This window comes from Hippopotamus amphibius, chromosome 16, assembly GCF_030028045.1.
Source record: "Hippopotamus amphibius kiboko isolate mHipAmp2 chromosome 16, mHipAmp2.hap2, whole genome shotgun sequence".
Classification (NCBI taxonomy): Eukaryota; Metazoa; Chordata; class Mammalia; order Artiodactyla; family Hippopotamidae; genus Hippopotamus; species Hippopotamus amphibius.
In genome coordinates, this window is record NC_080201.1 from 13846132 (window position 1) to 13867717 (window position 21586).

General features: G+C 41.1%; 1 protein-coding gene across 1 annotated transcript in view; it reads right to left on the minus strand.

Moving 5' to 3' along the window:
- HYDIN (HYDIN axonemal central pair apparatus protein) overlaps positions 1-21586 on the minus strand; it is a 346192-nt gene that overhangs the window by 191326 nt on the left and 133280 nt on the right. Inside the window, exons 13-17 of the mRNA XM_057713331.1 lie at positions 14370-14605; positions 11699-11799; positions 9165-9300; positions 6634-6798; positions 4762-4914 (exon numbers count right to left, since the gene is read on the minus strand). Of these exons, the coding sequence (XP_057569314.1) occupies positions 4762-4914; positions 6634-6798; positions 9165-9300; positions 11699-11799; positions 14370-14605 (791 nt within the window). The remainder of the gene's footprint in view (positions 1-4761; positions 4915-6633; positions 6799-9164; positions 9301-11698; positions 11800-14369; positions 14606-21586) is intronic.

Consider the following 21586-nt stretch of genomic DNA (forward strand, 5'->3'; position numbering starts at 1 on the left):
GAACTTAGAGGGATATAATTTAGCAAGAAGAAATACAAACTAAGAAGGAAGCAGAGAGATACAAGAAGTAAAAGAATAAAGAAAAATTAACAAACTATTTTGATAACTAGTGAACAGTTAATTATCGAATGACAAAATTCAGCAATTCTGTGGAAAGAAGAGAAGATCCAAAATTCTACACAATAATTAAAAATGATAGGTGTGAAGAATGGCTAAGAGATAACAGATGTGTGATAAGGTCCTGTCTTATTCATGAGGAGGACCAAGACACTGAATTCTTTCATTATTGTTAGAAAAAGATAACATTTATTTTTTAACAATATAAATATAACTACTTAAATTAAAGAAATAAAATAAATAAAATCTATAGACTCCAAACAAGTACAGGAAAAATGTATGTAAGGTAGCAGTGGTTGGAGGGTGGCTTGGAGAAAATTTATCAATCCAATACAAAGCAGAAAAGGAGAAAAATAAAGAAGAAAACAGTATAGTATATAGGAAATGACATGGGAGAAGTAAGTCCATATATTTCAATAATCACAATAAATTCTAAAAGGTTAGTCTTGGTATGGTTGGTTGAATAATGGCCCTCCAAAGATATCCATATCCTAATCCCTGATATCTGTGAATATGTTGCTTCACATGTCAAAAGGGACTTTCAGATGTGATTAAGGATCTTGAGATGAAGAGATTATCCTGAATTATTGGTGTGGTCCCAATGTAACCACAAAGTTCCTTATAAGAAAGAGGCAACAGGGTCATAGAGAAGAAGTAAGAATGGAAACAGAGGTCAGAGAGCAAAGATGCTATGCTGCTGCTGGCTTTGAAGGTGGAGGAAGGAGCCATGAGCTAAGGAATGCAGGTGGCTTCCAGAAGCTGGAAAAGCAAGGAAGTAGATTCTCCTCCAGAGTCTCAAAAAGGCAACACAGCCTTATAAACACATTTTAGACTACTGACCTTCAGAACTGTAAGATAACAAATTTGTTACAGCAGCAATAGAAAACTAATATACTTGTCAATTAAAAGACAGAGTCTATCATTAGTTTTTAAAAAATTCAGTCATGTGGTGTTTAAGAGTCTAAACAAATCAGCACACAAAACAAACCAATAAGTACCAAAAATCCTGAAAATAAGGGAATGAAAAAGATATACCAGGCAAATGCTAACTAAAAGAAAGCTGATGTAGCATTATCTCTATCAGACAAAATAGAATTTAAGTCAAAAAGCATAGGAAAGGGCTAAAATGGACAACTTATTATGAAAAAAGGAATAATATGAGGTATATTGAGATATTTAAGTCATGAATTTGTACGCACCTACCAACATAGCTTTGAAATATATGGAGCAAAAATTGACATAATTACAAGGAAAAATGGAAAAGTGGGAGATTTTGATAAAATTATATCAGAAACTTAATCATATACATAATTCAGGCAGTAAAATATTTGCACAATACAATCAATAAGCTTGATTTAAACAAACATGTGCTGGGAATTCAAAGCAGAGACCCTTGTCATTTGAAGGAGACAGGCATACAAATAAGTAAATATAGAAAGGGGGGTCCCTACTTACACAAGGAAATAACCCAACGACTTAGGATCAGAAGGAGATGTGAAAGCCTGATGATTCCCTTGATGCCACGTCACTGTGTGTTTCTATGGCAAATGACCAAGGAAATGTTTAAAAAGAACCATGCTTGAATGAGACATCAGAATTACTGCTTCCTGGATCCTGGAAACTCTAAAGATCTAACTACAAAGGGCCTCTCCTGCAGATCACAGATGCAAAGGCCACTGTGAGGATGTTTTAGTGCCAGCTGAATCCCAAGGTATCACTGACACCTGTACGCAAGTTAAAAGTACCTGAGGTTGAATTAGAGCCAAGAGTAAAAGAAAAAGAATTCCAAATGCTTCCAAACAAGTGCTGAACAATGCACTTGCTCCACCTAGCAAAGGGCACCCATGCAAAGAAGGCATTTACCTTCCAGCCCAGTGCTGGGGTCCCAGGGGCCGGGGAGACTACCGAGGAGTCCTCACCTTTATTTCTGCTGTCATCCAGAGAGAAGGACTCCATCTTCCTGAAGGAGCACTGTGTGCACAAGCAGAGCCCACACACTCTTGCTAAAAGGGCCTCTCTACGCTCCGCTCTCATATTCTGATATTTTTTACCCCATGCAAACCAGAGGTGACTTAATTCTATTGTTTGGAATGCCTCAGCCTAATCCCAGTAAGTCAGCCCATTCAAAACCCGAAGGGGGTGCTGAGACTTCAGACATTCCAAAGCAAAGCATGACAGACGGCTGACAGTGCGTCCGCATCTGGGGAGAGTGGACATTTTGATTGACAGTCAAAAGAGGAGAGAGAATGACTCCTCCTTTCAGGGCACCCAGCAGAAAAGAGAACTCACAGACCTGGATCTGTAGTAATAACATAAGAAATGAAGACTATGCCCTTGGCCCTACTTATTTCTGAGTGAGTGAGAAATTAAATGCAATTATCTGACCACCACTTACCTGGATACTGAGCGCTGGGCTTAGGGAACAGATAGCTATTAATTGAAACTCTTTCCTAATGTTTAGTGACTTCTGTAAGGATGAATTTGTAGATTCAGTACTATACATCAAGTCGAAATTTAATAAATGGTATTTCAATCTCTTTCCACTGTAATTAATTTCTAGGTTAGCGTAATTCAACTTCTATAATATTAACACATATATTATTTACTAGGAAATCCATAAAAAATCCCAGCCGAAATATGAAAGGAGTTTAATTTTCACCTATGAGAACTACAGTTGAAACTACTTTTATGCTATAAAGGTAATCAACTCAATAAACACCAATTTTCCAAGAGAAGATGGAGGGAAGAACACATTCTACAACAGATAATTTATATCACACATTTGTCCCCTTGGAACTGCAGCTTGCTTTTTTAAGATGATATTAAAGAGTCAAAAGATGGCATCATGAAAACCTTTATGGAAAAGAGAAAGTCCCATTTTAACAACCAGCTGGGTCATTTAATATACATGCTATATTAGTAAAAAAAAAAAACAACAGATCCTTGACGTGCTTTTGTTTCTTAAAATGTACCAAAAGTTGCCACAAATAGTGAAATCTGGGGATATCTGAGAATGAAAGGGGAGGCAGTGAGAAAGGGAATTCTTGCTGTATTTCTATGTAAGCATTCTTGTGGTTTCTGCCCACCTCCCTCCTCTGTAACCCACTGGGACCCTCTTGTGCCGCCCCTCATCATCCCGGATGGGCTGGCTGACTCTTCCTACCTACTGTGAACTCTGCATGTACAAAACTGGACTGGAAACCACACTTCCTAGGCAATACCCCATGCTTCCACCAAACACACCAACTGACTTATTGGATAAACACTAGAGAAGGTGTCTTTTCTGTAGGATTTCTCTTTAAACATTATTCTTGATACAAGATCAACAAGGCACTAGATCAAGGGTGGGCTTGTGTCTGAACCTCATGTTAAACAGCAGTGACCGTACAGGAAATCACTGCCTTCACAAGGAGTGATGACAAATCATCATCATAATAAGAATGATAAATGGCCGCTGGTTGGGACCCATGACTGATGAGCCATCACAAGTCAGTAGAAAACTATGATCCTATTCCCTCTGATAGTGACTTTCATAAAATTAATAACACTCGATTTTTCAGAAATACCTGACAAACACTGAAACCAAAGGTTAGCACTCATTCAAATGTCAGTAATTTGGGAAGAGGAGAAAGGTGATACTATTTTAAATTTTATATTTAAATTTAGAAAACTTCTTGTAAAATCAAGAATACTTTCAATTACTAGATCAGAAATTCCTAAATTCTGCAAAAAATTCGGTATCTGTTTAAAAAATTAGCTTATAGAAGGCTAGCAGATCTAAGTGTCACTATAAAATACACAGAAATAAGATAGACTTGTTTCTAGAACCATTTTATATTAATCTTCCTATCTGTCTTTGTTCTGCATGTTCTTTAGTTTCTACTTTTGGCAATTATCATCTTGTTGTATTTCCTAACTCCTTATAAACTACATTAAAATACTGCCAGAAGGAAGAGAGAATAAAAATAGAATAAGCATACTAACAGGGACTTCCCTGGTGGTCCAGTGGTGAAGAATCCGTCCTGCAATGCAGGGGACACGGGTTTGATCCCTGGTCAGGGAACTAAGATCCCACATGCCAAGGGGCAACTAAGCTCCTATGCCACAAACTACAGAGCCCACATACTCTGGAGCCTGCACACCACAACTAGAGAGAAGCCAGGGAAGCCCGTGTGCCACAAGGAAAGATCCCTCATGCTGCAGCTAAGACCTGACAGAGTCAAAAATAAATAAAATATTAAAAAAAAAAATTAGCATACTAACAAATTTGTAGCCAAAAGGGTTCAAATAAAATCCAAAGAAGCATTTTCAGCTATAGAGACACTTAAAAATTGTTTTCTGGAAGTGCGGGGCTGGGCTCAGGAACAGTTCAGCAAGGAGATCCCTGAAGCATCTCCCTGAATTGGGATTAGAGTCAATATATTTGCTTGTTTACCAAACTACATGCATATTGTGTTTCTAAATCAACAAAAAGATTATAATAAAGAAGACCTGGGGATGAGAATAACACAGTTTGATGCAGTTGAACCATGTAAATCTCTGCTGCTGGTGATCATTTTCAAAGGCATGTTGCTAAAATAAGGCCACTGCCTATAAGATACAGGCTAGGCTGTGTTTTCAGTGACAGTTCCACAATCTACTCACCATGCGTGCTTTGAATAATGCGGGGATGAAGGACTGGTTAGACAGGTTGAGAATCCTGTGGGAGTCTTTCAGGACGTAGATATTGCCAAAATCAACCTGAGTCGGGTGTACATAGATAACTGGGCCTTCTCCGATGCTCCTTAAGTGACATGCCTGCGTTCCACGTGAGAGAAAGAACACAGGAATGGCTGAAAATGGTTGGCCTTTAAAATCAAACTGAAACAGAAGCTTTTAAGCATCCCTTTATAAAAAAAAACAGGGACACAAGATGGTGCTTATTGGAATTGACATGCCTTCTCCCTGGTACTCTGTGGTCAAAGGTCATGGGGATGGGCTTCCTTGGTAGCACAGTGGTTAAGAATCTGCCTGCCAATGCAGGGGACACAGGTTCGATCCCTGGCCCTGGAAGATCCCACATGCCTCGGAGCAACCACTGAGCCCACGTGCCGCCACTACTGAAGGCCGCAGGCCTAGACCTTGTGCTCTGCGACAAGAGAATGCACCGCAATGAGAAGCCTGCACCACAACAAAGAGTAGCCCCAATTCTCCACAACTAGAGAAAGCCCGTGCACAGCAATGAAGACCCAACACAGCCAATAAATAAATAAATAAATTTATTAAAAAAAAAAAAGAGGTCACAGGGATGGCCATGTTGATCAGACCTGGAACTCCTCCCTTAAAAGAACGATGTGCTTCCTTGGGTCAGCCCAGAGCCGTGCACCGAGGGGAAACCAGAATAATGGTCCTCTGTATGCCACCCGGCACTCCAGCCTCAAGAACACTTAGGGGTTAAGGACTGGCACTTCGGAGTTGGATGTGGCTGGACTGAGTCCCAGTTCTGTTGCTGTCCTAGCAACACGATAGAGCCATCCACTGCGCAAAGTTGTGCAGGTTGGGGACTGAAATCGCCCTGCTCTCCTCCCCTTGCCCTGTGCCCTCAGCCAGGTACTGTGTCTGCCCAAGGAAGGGTTTTTTTTTTTTTTCTTTCATAAAGTGCTGCCTGCTTAGCAAGCTACCCTCTCATGCGTTGCATCTGTGCAGGGCAGGCACAGTGCAGGCTAGTAGGGTACCTGGACAGTGGCATCTTTCATTTGGCCTGCCTTAGTGATGCTGCCTTATAAGTCAGGTGGCTTATCTGTGGCATCTCATATAGAAGAGATAAAAGCAAAATCCTAGTTTAGTATACTCTCTGAGCAATCAGAATCACTTCAAACAAATGTATGTGACATCACCCCGCTTCCAAGTAAACCCGATGTCTAGGAATTCACAGCCTGTTGGGCAACTTCCTTCAAGAGTCAAGATTCATCCTTTGATTCAGCTCAAGCAGCAGAGGGCTTTCCATGTCTCCCTCTTCCCAGGCTTGGAGAAAGACTAAGACTTTCAGTAGGTTAATTTGGGATATAAGTCCAATTATAGGATATGTTATAGCATATAGTTGTTATATATCCAATAACCTACAAGAAAAGATCTGGTGAGCAGTGAGTGAAACCAATCTTAGAGCCCACATGTAGAAGCTAGGGATACCCAGCTCTGTACTAGGAACAACTGAGGAGGGTGGTGTTAAACATACAGATGTGCTGGCCCTCTGCCCTCAGAGATTCTGATTTAACAGGCCTGGAGAGGAGTCAAGTGTGTCTGTATGTGTGAGAAAAATCAACTGCTATAAAGCACCACTCTTAGATGTATCCACAAACAGATTCCTGAAGTAACAGCCCTGGTATTTTACCACTACAGAGTGAAAATGAAAAACTCTAGAACTACCGACAACTGGAGGATTTGCAAATATGGTGAGTGCCTTACATGCGAAGGCTGCAATGTCCGGCAAGAAGTACAGCGATTATAATAACTACAGTTCTGAAAATTGGCTCTCACCATAGGGGGGTCCTGGCTTCCGAAGGTCGAGATGTAAACTGTGGACCTGTATTTCCCAGGAATTTGGGTCTCCAGGGCCAGAGGTATGTGAACGGTGCTGTGGGGGGAGATGACCCCACAGGGGGTGGGACTAGAGAGCAACACGGCTGGTGCATCCTGATACACCTGGTGGGAGAGAGACGCCAGAGGGATAAGTAAGCCCGGGGTTCAGTATGAAACCAACAGCACGTGAGACTGTTTTGAAACAAGCATTGTCCTGGGTCCATGGAGGGTTTTTAGAAATGAATCATCATCAAGGCAAGTGAATGGGGATGAGCACTGCAGTTCAGCCAGAAGGAGCTCTGGCTCCATGAGGGGTGCCTGAGGCCCCACGCCCAGACCCAGCAAAGTGCAGAAATCATCCGCAGTCAGGACAACAGCTTCCCACGGCCACATTCCTTAAACTGGCTTTCCACACCTTCATGCTTTATTCCCCATCCGCTTCACCCCCTTGCCCTTCCTCGGCAGAGGCCACTGGTATTTCCTGAACACGTGATATTGTTTCCACCTCCAACCCTCTGCCCTTGTGGTTACTCTTCCTGGAATGCCCACAGCCTCTGACCTGCCTGCACACTCATTCTGATGCCCCCAGGGATGCCCAGTGCTCTAGAGTCGGGGTGCTTCCTCTGTCCTCGGGGAGCATTCCACAGTCCCTTTCCTCAGCATGCACTATCAGCGTGTCCGTCTTCTCCAAAGGTTGTAAACTTCTCAGGGCATGACCTGGGCTTCTCCTCAACACAGGTCCACTTTCTGGCCCAAAACACATGCTCGGTACATGTTTTAAACAGGAAAACAGGTAGGTGAATGAATGAATGAATGAATGAATGGTGTCCACTGTTTACAAATGACTGTTCCTAAGAAGCCTGCTCTGCAGGACACTACTAAGTTCTTATGTAACAACAACAACAAATAAAACTTTAAAAATCCCATGGCCAAGGAAGTTTGAGTAATTCTGGGAAACACACTGCAGAGCCTCTACTCCAGGAGGGAAGGACAGAGCGTGCTGGTTTCACCTGTTGGGAGCACCCCATGGTCTTTCCACACTTGATCTGGTCCAACTTGGCCTCATCTAACTCAGCCTCCTTCCGTAGCAGCGCTCTGCCCAGCATTCCTGGACCCCGAGGCCAAACGAAAATAAGTAATACTGATTCCACCTTTATTTACTGTTTTGATATCTTATTTATCATGGATTTTTTGTATTAGTTTTGATTTCTTCAAGTATGGCATGAAAACATTATCTATCTCGATTCCTGTTTTGGCTCCCCCCTAAATTTTGTGCTTGAGGCAAGCGCCTTACCCTTTTCCCAGTCCAGCGGTGCAGAAACAGCTTCACCATCACCCCAGGTGACTCAGGCTCTGCTCTGAGTTCTAGAGGTGACCGTGCGCTCTGCAGGGCGAGCCTACTTGGCTGTTTCTAACACTTGAAAGTTAGAAAAGTTGTCTCTTGTCACCCCCATTCTTGGCTTCTGATTTTGTCTGAGAGAAGCCCACAGAATAATTCAAATTCCCTTTTTCACACAGTAGCCCTTTGACTTGTGGTAGCTCTTTCATCCCAGCTAATTCTCTGTTCCAGATTAAAAAATACCCTGTCAAGATCTGAAGACAACATTCCAGCACTGCTTGGACTAGTGGCTCTCTCCTTCCTTTAGCTGCGGAGCACTGTGTTTCTCTGATGCAGCCTAAACCTGCCTTGGTTCTGTGGCTCCAACACTGGTCTTCTGGAAGTCCAGTGGCACTATCCATTGCACCATGAAGCCATCTTACTGGTCTTTTAATTTATTTTGAACTTGTAGCCAAATAAAAGCCCCATTTGATTTTTTGCATGAATGTTTATTAGAGTACTACTTGTAGAACTGAGTTTTAAACCCAAATGCCTCCTTGGTAAACTGCATCTCATTAGTCACCTTCTATCACTCTAGTCTATACAGATCTTTTTGAGTCTTTTTTCCATGGGTGTTAAACTGCTTAGTCTCCCACCTAGCTAGGTGTAATGGCACGTGGACAGACCCATTTGATAAAACATCAAGAAACAGTTTCTCCTTTCTCTTTCCTATGTTATCTCTAGCCTTCTTGTCCAACAAGTTCATTTATAAATATTGCATTATGATATCTTAGTGATTCTGTTCAAGTCACAGCCATAGACACAAATGAAAACTTCTAGCCCTGCCTCATTTCCCATGAATGGTTAATTCACAGGCAATAATTTGCAGGTGCAACTTCTGCATGTTGGCCTAATTGACCCTTTTCCTTCTTTATCGAAGGCAATTTCCCTGGGAAATTAACAACTGTTTCCACCAGCAGCTGCTCATTCATACAGGTGGCAATCCAGCTGTGGCTTTATAACCCCATCCCCAGGTTATCCAACCGTTAAAAATTCAGAATTACGTAAGGTCATGTGCTCAGGGATATGGCTCTTTCAAAGGTCGTCTCTTTCTCATTGAAGGAATCCAACTGAGGAAAAGTCAACACTGGACAAGGACAGAGTAACTCACCTGAGGCAGGACCTGATAGCATCCTGGAAGATCATCATGATTGACAAGCTGGATTGTTTTCTCATATGGATACTTCAGGAAGCAGTGCCCGAAGTCCACCTCTGTATTAACCACGCGGAGAGCAGGTACAATACACCTGCTCGAAGGAAGAAGCCCAGAAGGAATTCACAAGGATGGAGGGAGAGCTTGTTTACATATGGAGGACACAGAGTCCCAAGTTAAACACATTTGTCACTGTCACACAGTAGTTTTCCTCTAATAACTACATTAATCATTTCCAAATCGTCTCTCCTGTCATCCCTCTCTCCAAGCCCCCAGTCACCACTTTTTAATCCAAAAAGGACTAGAAGCAGGACTCCTTAAACACTGTCTTCTGTGGGTAATGACTAACATTTCCATTTTCACATTTGGCCTTTCTTTGCCAAGGGGCCCCCACAGTGCACGTTCCTTAGGGTAGTGGATCTGTTTCCATGACAAACAGGGCCAATGCCACTAGCATGGGGTCCTGACTAGCTGTGACACTCTGGACCAGAGTCCCCTGAGGACTAGCAACAGCTCACGCCATCTAAATAATGGTAATAATTCTAATTCCTATGCAGAACAGCTGCCTTGGATCAGCGGGCTCAGGCAGCTGCTAGACCCGGAACTGGCACTGTGACAGTGGTGCTCAGTGCGGAGGGGGTGTGGTGGGGCAGAGGGAGGGAGGGAGGAATGGAAGGCCTGTGTGTGCAGTTGGTCTGTTATTAGGTGACTTGGGTTTTATTCTGTGTCTGTTAGGTCTCGAGGTCTGCCCTGCCGCACTATCACAATATAGCGCCATGGTGAGGAGTGCTGGCGTTTGCATCAGTCAGAGCCAGGTTCAAGTACTGACCTTACCACGCACAACCTTGAACAAGCTGCTCTCCCTCCCAGAGTCCCATTTTGCTCACAGGTAAAATGAAGGCAATTCTAGGGATTGACGTTAGCATTATTAACTCTTCTCAGAAGACAGTGTGAATGAAGGGTCTCGCACGAGGCCATGTGACGGCTCAGTACTAGGTGAGTAGCCTGCGGTAGCGGACGTGGCCAGCCGTACTGCTGGCTCTCTGGGAGAATGACTTTAGGGAGCACGTTCTAAAAACAGCTCCTCTGTTGAGAGTCTCTGAGCAGTTCTTACAGACGGCACCAAAAGTGGTGACATGAAAGAGAGTCTTGTTGACCTCAAAATTTGGGTTTTCGCACAAGATGAGTGTTCATTTTTAGGTAAAATGGAAGTTGTCAGTTGACCCAATGATGTAGGTAAAGCTTATCTTTTACTACCTGAAACACTGTGGCTGAGAGGACCGACAATATTTGACTTAGTCACAGAGTATACATGGTAGGAAACTCATAGCCTCCGAGAAACCTCCCCCCACCCCCCCCCCACCCCCGCTTTTTTAAATTCAGGATTTTCTACTGAGACCTGCAGGGAAACGGGGCTGGAGGGTATCAGAATAAACCCACATAGAAGAGAAATGCAAGACTAGACAAAAAGTCAACTTTGGGATAAAGTGGACCAGATGAAAGAATTTCCACTGTTTTCAAACAAACAGTTAGGTCTCTAGAGGGAATACTCAGCAGCTCGTGGCAAGACCTTGACCTTCAAGTTATTTTAGAGCTGCCCTTTGACTTCAGTCAAGCCCAAGACACAGGAAATGGTGCAAGTTATGATGGCCCCACCAACCAGCTCAGCTGCACCTTCTTTAAGGTGCATCTTCCTAAGATTCATGAAAGTCCTACATTCTAGGGATTGGAATACTGTCAGAGTTTTAAGCAGTATCTTTCTCTGTTTCCTTCAGATGGCATTTTCATACACACACTATCAGCTCCCTGATCTGTACGCTTGTTTGTTTTGGCCAGAGTGGGGCCAGGATTTTACCTAGGATCACTGTCATCATCACAGGTGACACACCGCCCTTGGAAAGACTGTAAAATTTAGTTAAGGAGACACAGTCAGCGAATGGCAGAGCTGGGATCTTAACCTGACCCCAGAGCCCATTGCTACCTCTACTAAAAAAGAGACACAAGTTGGTGATGGTTCTGAGGAGCCTATGATGGTAGTGAGGGCCTCATTTTGCGGGCCACCTGCAGCCTGCCTTCAAGTCATAACGACAGTGTCCGGGAACAGGATCTTCCACTGCAGGGCTGTGAGCACCACCCTTTCTGCTGCAGAACTCTGGAGTACTATCTTTAAAGAGAAAAATAAAAGACAGAAACTGTTCACCTCTTTCCGCCTAAACCTTTTCAGTTATATACACGGAAAGTCAGACCCATTAAAGGGCACTATTCTTCTCGACACTGCAAAACACACACATCCCTCCTCTTATCTCCACCAAAGGTGCGTTTGCTGTTCAAAAGCTTTGTCACTTGAATATCAAATTCAGCTTCCTTTCCTGGCAAAACAGAACAAACGCAGTGTGAACTGGTTGCAGGCAGGCGTGCTGCTTTCTGGAGAGGCAGCCCATTCGTGGTGGCTCAGGGGCGACTGGGGAAGAGAAAGCAGGTGAGTGTGATACCTCGCTGTAATCAGGAGTGCCAGCACTTCTTCCCCGATGCCCTCCACGTCAACCACCAGGGCCAGCTCATATTTCTGCACAGTGTTGGAGCATAAGGTCACCTGGAAAGAAAAAAGGTGAAAAGCTGCTCTTCTAAAAAGCCAGCTCTCCCTCTGCATAGGGGAGAAAGGGGCTGGGGAGGACCACACTGATGAGCGTGGTTTCTAAGTACTTTATTAGAGGATGTGTGGCACTTTACAGTTTTAGTTAAATAAGTTCTGTTTCGGGGTTGGGGCATGCTGAGTTTTTTCAAAGGCCAGGTTAGAAACCACCAAATGGTTTTTGGTACTATAGTTTGCTGATTTCTGAGGGGATTGTATCAAAGGAGCCATATATCTGCATGAGGGGAAACAGGGTCCTGAAGGATATGCAACATCAAACAAACTTTAATTACGGCAATTTAAATTGTTCCCTGCACCTCTGGGCTACATAAGTTATGAAAATTCAATACACCAATAAAACACCACAGCTAGATTTCTCTTATGGCAAAATAAATGAACATAACCATGTCAGTTATAGAAATGGCATAAGAAATCGTTTTTTTTTTTTTAACCAAAATCTTGTCATTCATCCCCATCTCCCATATTCATTACTAGAGGAGAAAATAGGAAGCTCCAAAGAGAGGTTAACTCATGGCCAGTATATTTTACCTTGTGTTTTTATTTGCTGTTGTAAATGATTTGTACCGGAAGAGATACTCTTAAGTGTAGAAGACAGTTGCTGGCATAGGTTGTGGCTTTTCTATCTATAAATTATGCATCAGATACTAATTAAAATTTTTTTGGTTGGAAAGGGAATTGTTGGATGCAAATTTGAGTCCACACAGACATGGTTAAAGTGCAGATCAGGAGGGAAAATTGAGGCTTGGAGAAAGCTTTTCAAAATACAAAGAAAAAATAAGGCAAAGAGGGAGTCATTGATTTGGAAGGAAAACTTGTCAGATTTGGAGAGAAGCAGCTACCCCAGCACATAGATTCCTGGAGTGACTCTAACCCTTATTTATGTCTCTGAGCTATGGTTAGAACAAGTGGTTCTGGCAGAAGGCTGCGAGATAGATACTCTGTCTCCTAAAAGCTTCCTGTACTACCTGGGAGAAGCCCCCAAAAGAGGGGAAATGGTAGATAATATGTAAGCTAAGCATCACTAAGTGAAAAATAAATTAATTCATTGCACTGCACTTCTCCCTGGGCAACGGCTCTGATCTGAATGCTTGTGCCCCCACCTCTGGCCCTGAATTCATATGCTGAAATCCCAACTCCCAATGTGACGGTTTCAGGAGGTGGAACCTTTGGGAGGTGATGAGGTCATATGGGTGGAGTCCTCATCAGCAGGATGAGTGCCCTTATAAAAGAGGTCCCAGAGAGCTCCCTCACCCTTTCACTGTGTGAGGATACAAGGAGACTTCGGCAGTCTGCAACCTGAAAAAAGGGCCTTCACCAGAACCCTACCCTACTGGCACCTTGACCTCTGACTTCCAGCCCCCAGATTGTAAGAATAAATTTCTGAGGTTTATAAGCCACCCAGTCTCTGATATTTTGTAGTAGCCGCCCAAACAGACTAAGAGAGTAGAGCTGGGAAGTTACAACAATGTATGATATTAAATCTCACTGGATCCACAGAGAAGCCCTTAGAAGAGCTGAAAACTCCCAGAATAGATTTAGGATAAGTAGATTCATGGTAACATATTATGAAGCATTTAAAAGCAAATTTGGAGGATGGAAGATGCCTTAGAGGACTGGGACAGAGAGGGTGGGAGGGACTCGAGGGAGGGAGGGAACATGGGGATATGTGTATAAAAACAGATGATTGAACTTGGTGCACCCCCCAAGAAACAAACAAACAAACAAAACAAAAAAAACAAACAAAAAAAATAAAAGCAAATTTGGGGGATAAAACCATAGCTGAATTAAATATTCAAAGGTAATGACTAATGAGAAAATTACAACCTTAGCTATGAAGTCTTATTTTTTTTTTTCCTTTCCAGAAAAGACAAAATCATTTAAACTTAGCAGCCTTCAGTATTGTTAGACGTAACTGTTTGGAGAAGCAAAACTAAGAGAGGGAAGACAGCTAAAACCTTTCTCAGCTGTGAAATAATTCTGTTGGTGGCACTGTGAGGCCATAAGCAAAGCACCACACTGTGGACCTTAATATAAAGTGAGTTTAGGAGCATCACATCCACATTCACCATGAAGCTCAGATTCAGATTAAAAATCTGAATAAACTGGGTATCATCTGTGGCATAAATCTGGATACTTATTGGTACAGATGATGAGTCTAATGGAGGACCTAATTATCAATGAGTTCTTAAATTTTTTTATATTAACATTGATAAGTGTACTATCTGCTTAGAGCAGTGGTTTCAGCAGAAATGGCTAGAATCCACTGTTCTGGTAAAGGCAATGTATTTAGATTGATGGAGACCCACTGGAGCAGTGTCAGCTGTATATTTGGTCTGGTTTCTTTTGCCACAGTAGTTTATTTCCTTACAGAAATAGACCCACTTTTCTATATGAATTAGAGACACTCCTCCAGCATTGACACTGGGCATGGAAAGCAAACTCTAGATGTGGTCCCAATAACTGACAGTTCAGCTGCTTGGCCATGTGTGCTGGAAGGCTGTGCACTTTACCCTGATAGCAGCAAATCCTTGGGAACGAATGGTGCCACAGTCGGGGGTGATGGTGAATTCTTTTGGTCTCATTACAGGTATATCATCCTTGTTCCAATATGATTTTTTGTTGCCTGAATACTGCTCACAACTTGAAATGCTTTTTTGGCCAACGCCATCCCCAGGGACACGCAGTTTGAAGGTCATGGGGACCAAGGAGGTATTATTGAGAGAACATATTAAGGTGTGAGGAAACCCTGGAAAACAAAATATAAGGTGAGAAATAGAAGCCCTATGACAACTTCACTTTAACCTCAACCTCCTCTTGCACTGCCAAACCTCTTAAATGAATTGTCTATGCAATGCACCACTGCTTGCTTAATTCCAGCTCTCCCTGATATTGTTTTCAGTTGCACGATCAATAAATACATTTCACTCATTCATTCATTCAATGAATACTTACTATGCGTTTACAATTTAACAACAATAGACATGAAACAAACTCTTCCATCACCATCCAGACCCCTCTCTAGAGGCAGTCTCTATAATGTTTGCTGAGTAATCTTCCAGAAGCACATTTTGTGTTTAATTTTTACATAGACATACAGATTTTTTCCAAAGAATAGAGTTATATTTGCTCTTTTTATTTGCCAGTGTGTGTAAAGGAGAAGCCTATGCAGTTTTGCCTGCTGTGTGACCCAGAGCCTGCCAAGATGTTATATAATCCATCCTAACTTGTCTGGGGTTCATGCTCTCAGTGTCCATGACACAAAATCGAATAATAGCCTCTCCCAAAGAGACTTTACGATCTACTTTTGAGCCAGCCAGAGACTAATACATCGGCTCTCACCTCCCTTAGACAAAGCTGCTTTTTCATGTTATTTCTAGCCCTCCTACATTCAGGTCGGGAAGACTCGTGTTCCTTTCCTAAGAGATATAGATCCTCCTTGCCTGGTAAGCAATAAACTGAACTCTGATTTTGGATTCCCTAGGTGGCCATTGTATCTGCTACCATTTTCAGAACAAGAATGATCTACAACCATAAGAGAACAAATATGCATATTTCTACTAGATGTAAATACTTCTCTTTCTACGTTGAACACTACTGTAATAAAATACAGTTGGTCTCCTGGAGTAATTGCTGCAGTACTTCTGGGGATATTTTGAACCAAACTACTTCTCCCCACTGTCTGAGCCTTTGTCTATATATTAGGATGGCTGGAAGAAGCAAGTTCCTGTCTCTTTTGTGATTCCGCACCTTCCAATCTACTTGGAAGAGGTCTGATTCTCTTCCAAAGAATTATCTGACTAAGGGCACTTGAAAGATTATTGTTGGAAATTCCAGCAGTATTCCTAGGAAGTCAGTTTCACAATCATGTAATTGCTACATTTGACTTCTCTGAATTTTCCCAACAACTCTTAAAACTACAGATTCTTTGTTTACCTGACCATTTATGGGATAAATACTCTTCAAATGTAGGGTGTATTATGCAAATGGATCCTATAAAAATTCAGATGGGTCTTTCCAAACCATTGCCCAGACTACTTCTCTGAAGCTAGAAGTTTTGCTGAGAATAAAACCAACTACAACCTCCTAGCTAGAACAATTCCTTGTACAACTACTTGTAAGACCCCATATTGCTTGTCTAGAAGCCTGAAGAAAAGGGATATTGTTTTTTAAAGACTGAAGTCTCCTTTATACAAATGTCATTCCTAGGTTTCTGGCTGCACCAAATCTGAATTACTACCCTAGCTGTAGTCCACCTGAATGCAAGTAATTTACAGTGTAGACCTCTGTTCTCCCTTTAGCACCTAGTGCATTAAAAAAAATCAACATTCATGTGCCTTTTACTGGAATAATTAACAACATGCTTGGCCAGAATGCCACAAAGATTCAAAGAGATACCTTCATACCTGTCCTGGTACTTAAATAATGATTTAAAAAGATGACAGTTTCATTGATTCTCATTCAATATGTGTATTTTCACCTTGACCTGGAGAGGCCCTAAGAAGAAACTTCAGGAAACAAGGAACAAAAGATCACAAGGCTGCAAAGGAAAAATTCCAGTTCTGACAAAACAAAGCACATTATTTGGAACATCTCTCTACCAAGAGTGGACCCCAGCTAAGAAGAGTGTTAAACTGATTCAGCAATACCCAAGACCAAAAATTAAATTACAATTGATAGACTTTGGGGAATTCATGGGGTATTTTAGACAATGGGTTCCTAATTTTTCTAGTAAAAAAAATATAAAATCTCCATGAAGCAAAGGGAACTGTGTTGGCAGAGCACTGTGCAAAACAGATGGTACTTTTGTAGCTGTCTATAGGAAATAATTCACAATATGGAAGATCAATAAGCACATTTGCACAATCCATTCTGAACATAAAAAATTCAGACTTAGAAAACAAACGTTACCTAAAATTGGGATCCTTTGTTTGATTCAATGGTCTCTGGCATACCAACTATGATGGGCCCCAAAGTCTGAGCAAATCTTATACCATAGGTCCCATCATAAAAGACATGAGATAATTTCTGAATAAGAGTTGATAGGAAAACTTCTCCTCTGCAGCTGGAGATGTGGCTGGCTCCTGCCTTGCATCCTGCTATCATATTCCAGGAAAACTGTGCAGTGAGTTGTGGGTCTAAATCATACTCCAGAGTACTTTTCAAATACAAATGGGCTGTGCCAAAATTATACAATTAAAATATGTTGTTGTAAACATATGGACACCAAGTGGGGAAAGCGGGGAGGGTTGGGGGGGGGAATGAATTGGGAGATTGGGATACCAAATTGTACACTCTAAGTATATGCAGCTTATTGTATGTTAACTGTACCTCAATAAAAGTTCTTTAAAAAAAAATGTTGTTGTAGTTGGCTGTCAATTCTTGAGATGGATTTGAGCCTTCCTATACAGAAAGGCCACTGCCATAAATGTGACTAAGACATTGTACTCTATAATTTTCCCATCCGGGGAATAGCAGCCTTACGTAGAAGAGTTACAAAGAATCTTAAAATGTGTTAACCATATGATAAAAAATTTCACAATCCACAATCCTTGGGAAATGTAGAGCATAAAAATAGTATTACTGATCTTAAACTGGCCAAGCTCTCTGAGGCTCTTGGAGTTCTTTAGTGAAGAGTTTTACCTTTAGTTCTAATTTCTATCAGACCAGGTTAGCTCCCTTTGGAACTCAAGGACTATTCACCTTAGGAAATAACAGCTAGAAGATCCAAGGGATTACAAGTCTTTTTAATCAATCTGAATCAAGCTTGCTTAATACAGACCTAACTAAACATTGTCAAGAACCAACTCATCTATAAGTTCAAGAAGCCGTCCCAAAAAACTTACCCTCAGAAACTCTCCCTTCTTTCAACCTCGAAAATGAAGAGAACAACAACAACAACAACAAAAAAACCCCAATAATCTTCTTTAGAGCCTTCTGATAACTGATCCTGCAGTTAATTAGGAGGGGAGCCTTTGGGTAAAAAGATGTGCAAAGAAACTGAATTACTGGCTGAAGACATGTAGAAAACTGATCTTACTGGAGATCTTAAAAACAAGTTTGCTAAAAAAATAAAAACCCAAAAAACCAAAAAACACTTCCAGAAATCAATAACCTTCAGCAATAGATTGCTATTCCAAGATCCTCAGAACAAGGAGACTCCACATGAAGTCATGAAGTTAAAAGATTCTGCCCAAGAGTGATGGAACAAGATTTTGCTACATATCTGGCATTATTGATTTTCATATTTTCCCTTGTACACTTTCATTCTTTATCATTCTGCCACATTATTCTCTATTTACTATCATAAGCTCATAACAATTCTGATATCCCCTGTTGTGCCTCCCTTACCATTAATTGTAACTTATTTGGTCTAGGCTTTGCTTATTCCGACTCTAATCTCTTCTGCCAACCTTTCTAAGAACTTTCTATGATCATGACAATTAAGCTTTGCCCCTGACTCTTTACTTTACACCCTCCTAAAGTAAATTTAAACACTTCTCCTTGAGTAAAATATTGTGAGTTCATACCTGGCCATGGAAGAGACACCTATCATGTATATTTTTTGATGCTTATATTTATTTATCCCAAGAACTCTAACCTCAAACTCTAACTTCTCTGTCCAGATTATCCAATGGTCAAGTCCACTGAGAGCCTGGAGCCTTCCAAATTCCTTATTCTCATTCAGCAAATTCTTGTGCCTCCTGAAAAATAGTGACGCTGCAGATACTCATCCTGACCCTTTTTTGTCTATCACCTGGCACCGTTTTATTCTTTGACCAGTCTGAAGAGTTATCAAAGACTCAGTGTTCCTTCAGGGAAAATCACCACCCAAATTCTGTACTTTAAGTCTCTCATGATACTGCAGCTTCAGTCAAACTAATTAATTATTAGATATGTCATCCAACATCCAATCCTACCATCAAACCCTTTATAGCCACACTTTAAATATTTTAGATACCAAACAACAGTACTATTACCTCTCACCGACTTTATGGTATTTATAATATCCTAACATCATCAATCCCAACAGACCCTGATGCCAAATCTAGATCTTCATCTCTAAGCAAGTAAATGGCCTGTCTCCAACACTAGCCTGTAACAGACACCTCTTCAGGAATGGGCCTTAGTGCCAATATGGGGACAGTATTACCAACTTTAGTTAGCTTAATGTACTCCCCAGCCATACAACAGTCTCTGAAGACTTGTTTAACTCCACACAATATATCTGTCGTCCTGAAATAACTAAAAAAAAGTCCTCCAATTTCTGGCTGACTCCTCTAACAGTTAATTTCTCTTTTGCGTCTGGAACTAACTATATACACCTCTTAGAGTATAGTTTCAAATAAATAACTGTCCAATGAACCATGTTTCTTTGTGATAGGAGGCCAATCTACCTGGAGAAGTAAGTGACACTTTGTGTTGGAGTCATGAGGACTTCAGTTCCAACTTTGGGATTTGAAAATATTATCACAAGATAATTTTGAAAATTACAAAACCGTCCCTAACTTTGGCCATTACAGTGCAGAATCCAGAAGCACAGCAGAGTAGCTTAAATTCACTAACCCAAGTGTTCTGAAAACCAAATAGCCTTAGATTTCCTGTTGGCAAGAAAAAGGGTATGTTTTTGTTAACATTTCCTGTCACAACACAGAGAAGATTAAGGAATCCATATCCAAACTAAAAGAAAAGGCAACTTGGGTTTTGAAGGTGGACTTAGGAGGGTAAGTTCTCATATCTCAGCCCTGGGAAACCTTGGGTTATGGCTCTGTAGTATCTTCTAGCCTCTTATAAGAGTCTAGCTGCTGAATCATCAAATGGTTCAATAAGATATTATACAAAAGGAAAATAAGCTGTTTCTAATTTTCACCTAAGCTAGTCACCAAAACTTCTAGCTGGACCAACTACAAGGAACGGCTGTTGATTATTATCTCTAAAGCACAAGAAACGAAGAATATATTACCCAGTGATGGCCTTTCCTGTATCTACCAAATGGAAGACTGTTAATGGAAAAACCTACCTAGCCTTGGAGCAACCATATGTGGTTTTACCCACTGTGCGACTCAGAGCTTGCCAACATCAAATAACGCATTTTGAGTAAATCAGCGGTATCCTGGGGATATAGGCTTCCTACTTGCCATATTCCATAGAAATGTACTATTAGAGGCTTTGATGTTTTAAAGTGTTTGGATTCTAAATCAAAGCATTTTGATTATTCATGGGGTTCAATAATTGGCTTATCATTAACATGTCAGAGCTGAGCAATAGGGCAGATTATGGACAATGAGTCACTGGAAATTTCTTGCAGTAACTGATTTGAGGTGCTTACTTGGACTTGTTTTCTCCCTCCAGGGCAATATGACATAGGGCACATCTTTCAAATGTCCTTGGGCTGGACTTGGAATTTAAATGCCTGTGGAAGGGTAGGCTGCTGTGGGCACCAGTTGCTCAGAGCTCTCCAGGGACTCAGTTTGAAGTGTTTGGAGCACACTGCATAGGTCTTTGGGTATACAAACTCCCCTCTTATTGTGCATCTGTCTGGTTACCCTTCAAGTTTTAGGTCACTTTCATTTTCCTTTTCAAAGGAGTCTATCACTCAAATATGCCCTACAAGTTTGTAAACATCTCTCCAGCCATTTTCACATTCTGTATAACAGACACTCAACTTCATTTATATAGATTTTCCTGTGGTATGTGCCTTACCCAATATAACGTAGATCAGGGTGGGGGCATTGTATAAACAAATGTACTCTGAATTTTTAAAAACTTTCATAACACCCAAATGTTAAAGAAACTGATAAAGGCATTATGAATCAGTTTTTTCTAAAGAACTATTTTCTCCCAAGTTAGATGGGCCTACTTGAAATGAAGCAAAAGAATTGAAAGTTAAAATGGAAAACAATAGAGCAATATGGAAAGAATTTTGGAATAAATATTTAGACAAGGATTTCTCAATTTTTAAAAAAATTATCACCTCCTAAAAAGAACCACTGTGATAAATTAATTTTATATCAGGTCAAATCAGTTAATTAAATATGATTTAAATTAGACTTAATTTCTCCCTAATGAGAAAAGTTAAACACTAAGGAATAAGAGTCTATTGGGTAAGGTGGAACTTTGGAGGAACACAAACCATTGTTATATCTAAGTTTTTTCAACCCCCCAAGAACCAATTTTTGCCTTTCTGGAGGCAACTGTCAAACCCAAGTTGACAGTATATGATTTAGATAGGTCTCAATGGAAATACTAATTCTGATCACTGTGTGATCTTCAGGAGTTATTTAACTGTTCTAACGCTCAGTTCTTCCATCTCTAAAATGGGGAGCTTAACGAGTGCCTCCCCCTAGGATTGCTAAAATGTTTAAATGTAGTACTGCCTGTAATTACGGAGCAGTAATTGCACTACAAGAAAGAACCAATTAATGGGTAATTTTGCTGCCACTGTTATCATTTTTATTATTGGAGAAGTTTAGATGGGAGAAAATGACTCAGGGAAGCAGCTGAGTAAAAAGACTATACAAAAATATAGAAGACTCTTCACTTTAGCGTGATAAAACACTTGAATTAAACCACCACCAAGTTCACCTTAAACTTGAGAGCATCTCTGTGGAGAGACTGCTGTGTAGCCAAAGTGGCAAATCAGAATCTGCATAGAGAGTGTTCAGAATGTTCAGATAGCGGAGTGAAGCATAAAGCTTTCTGTTGTCCCATTGCAGGAAGAGGGGGACAG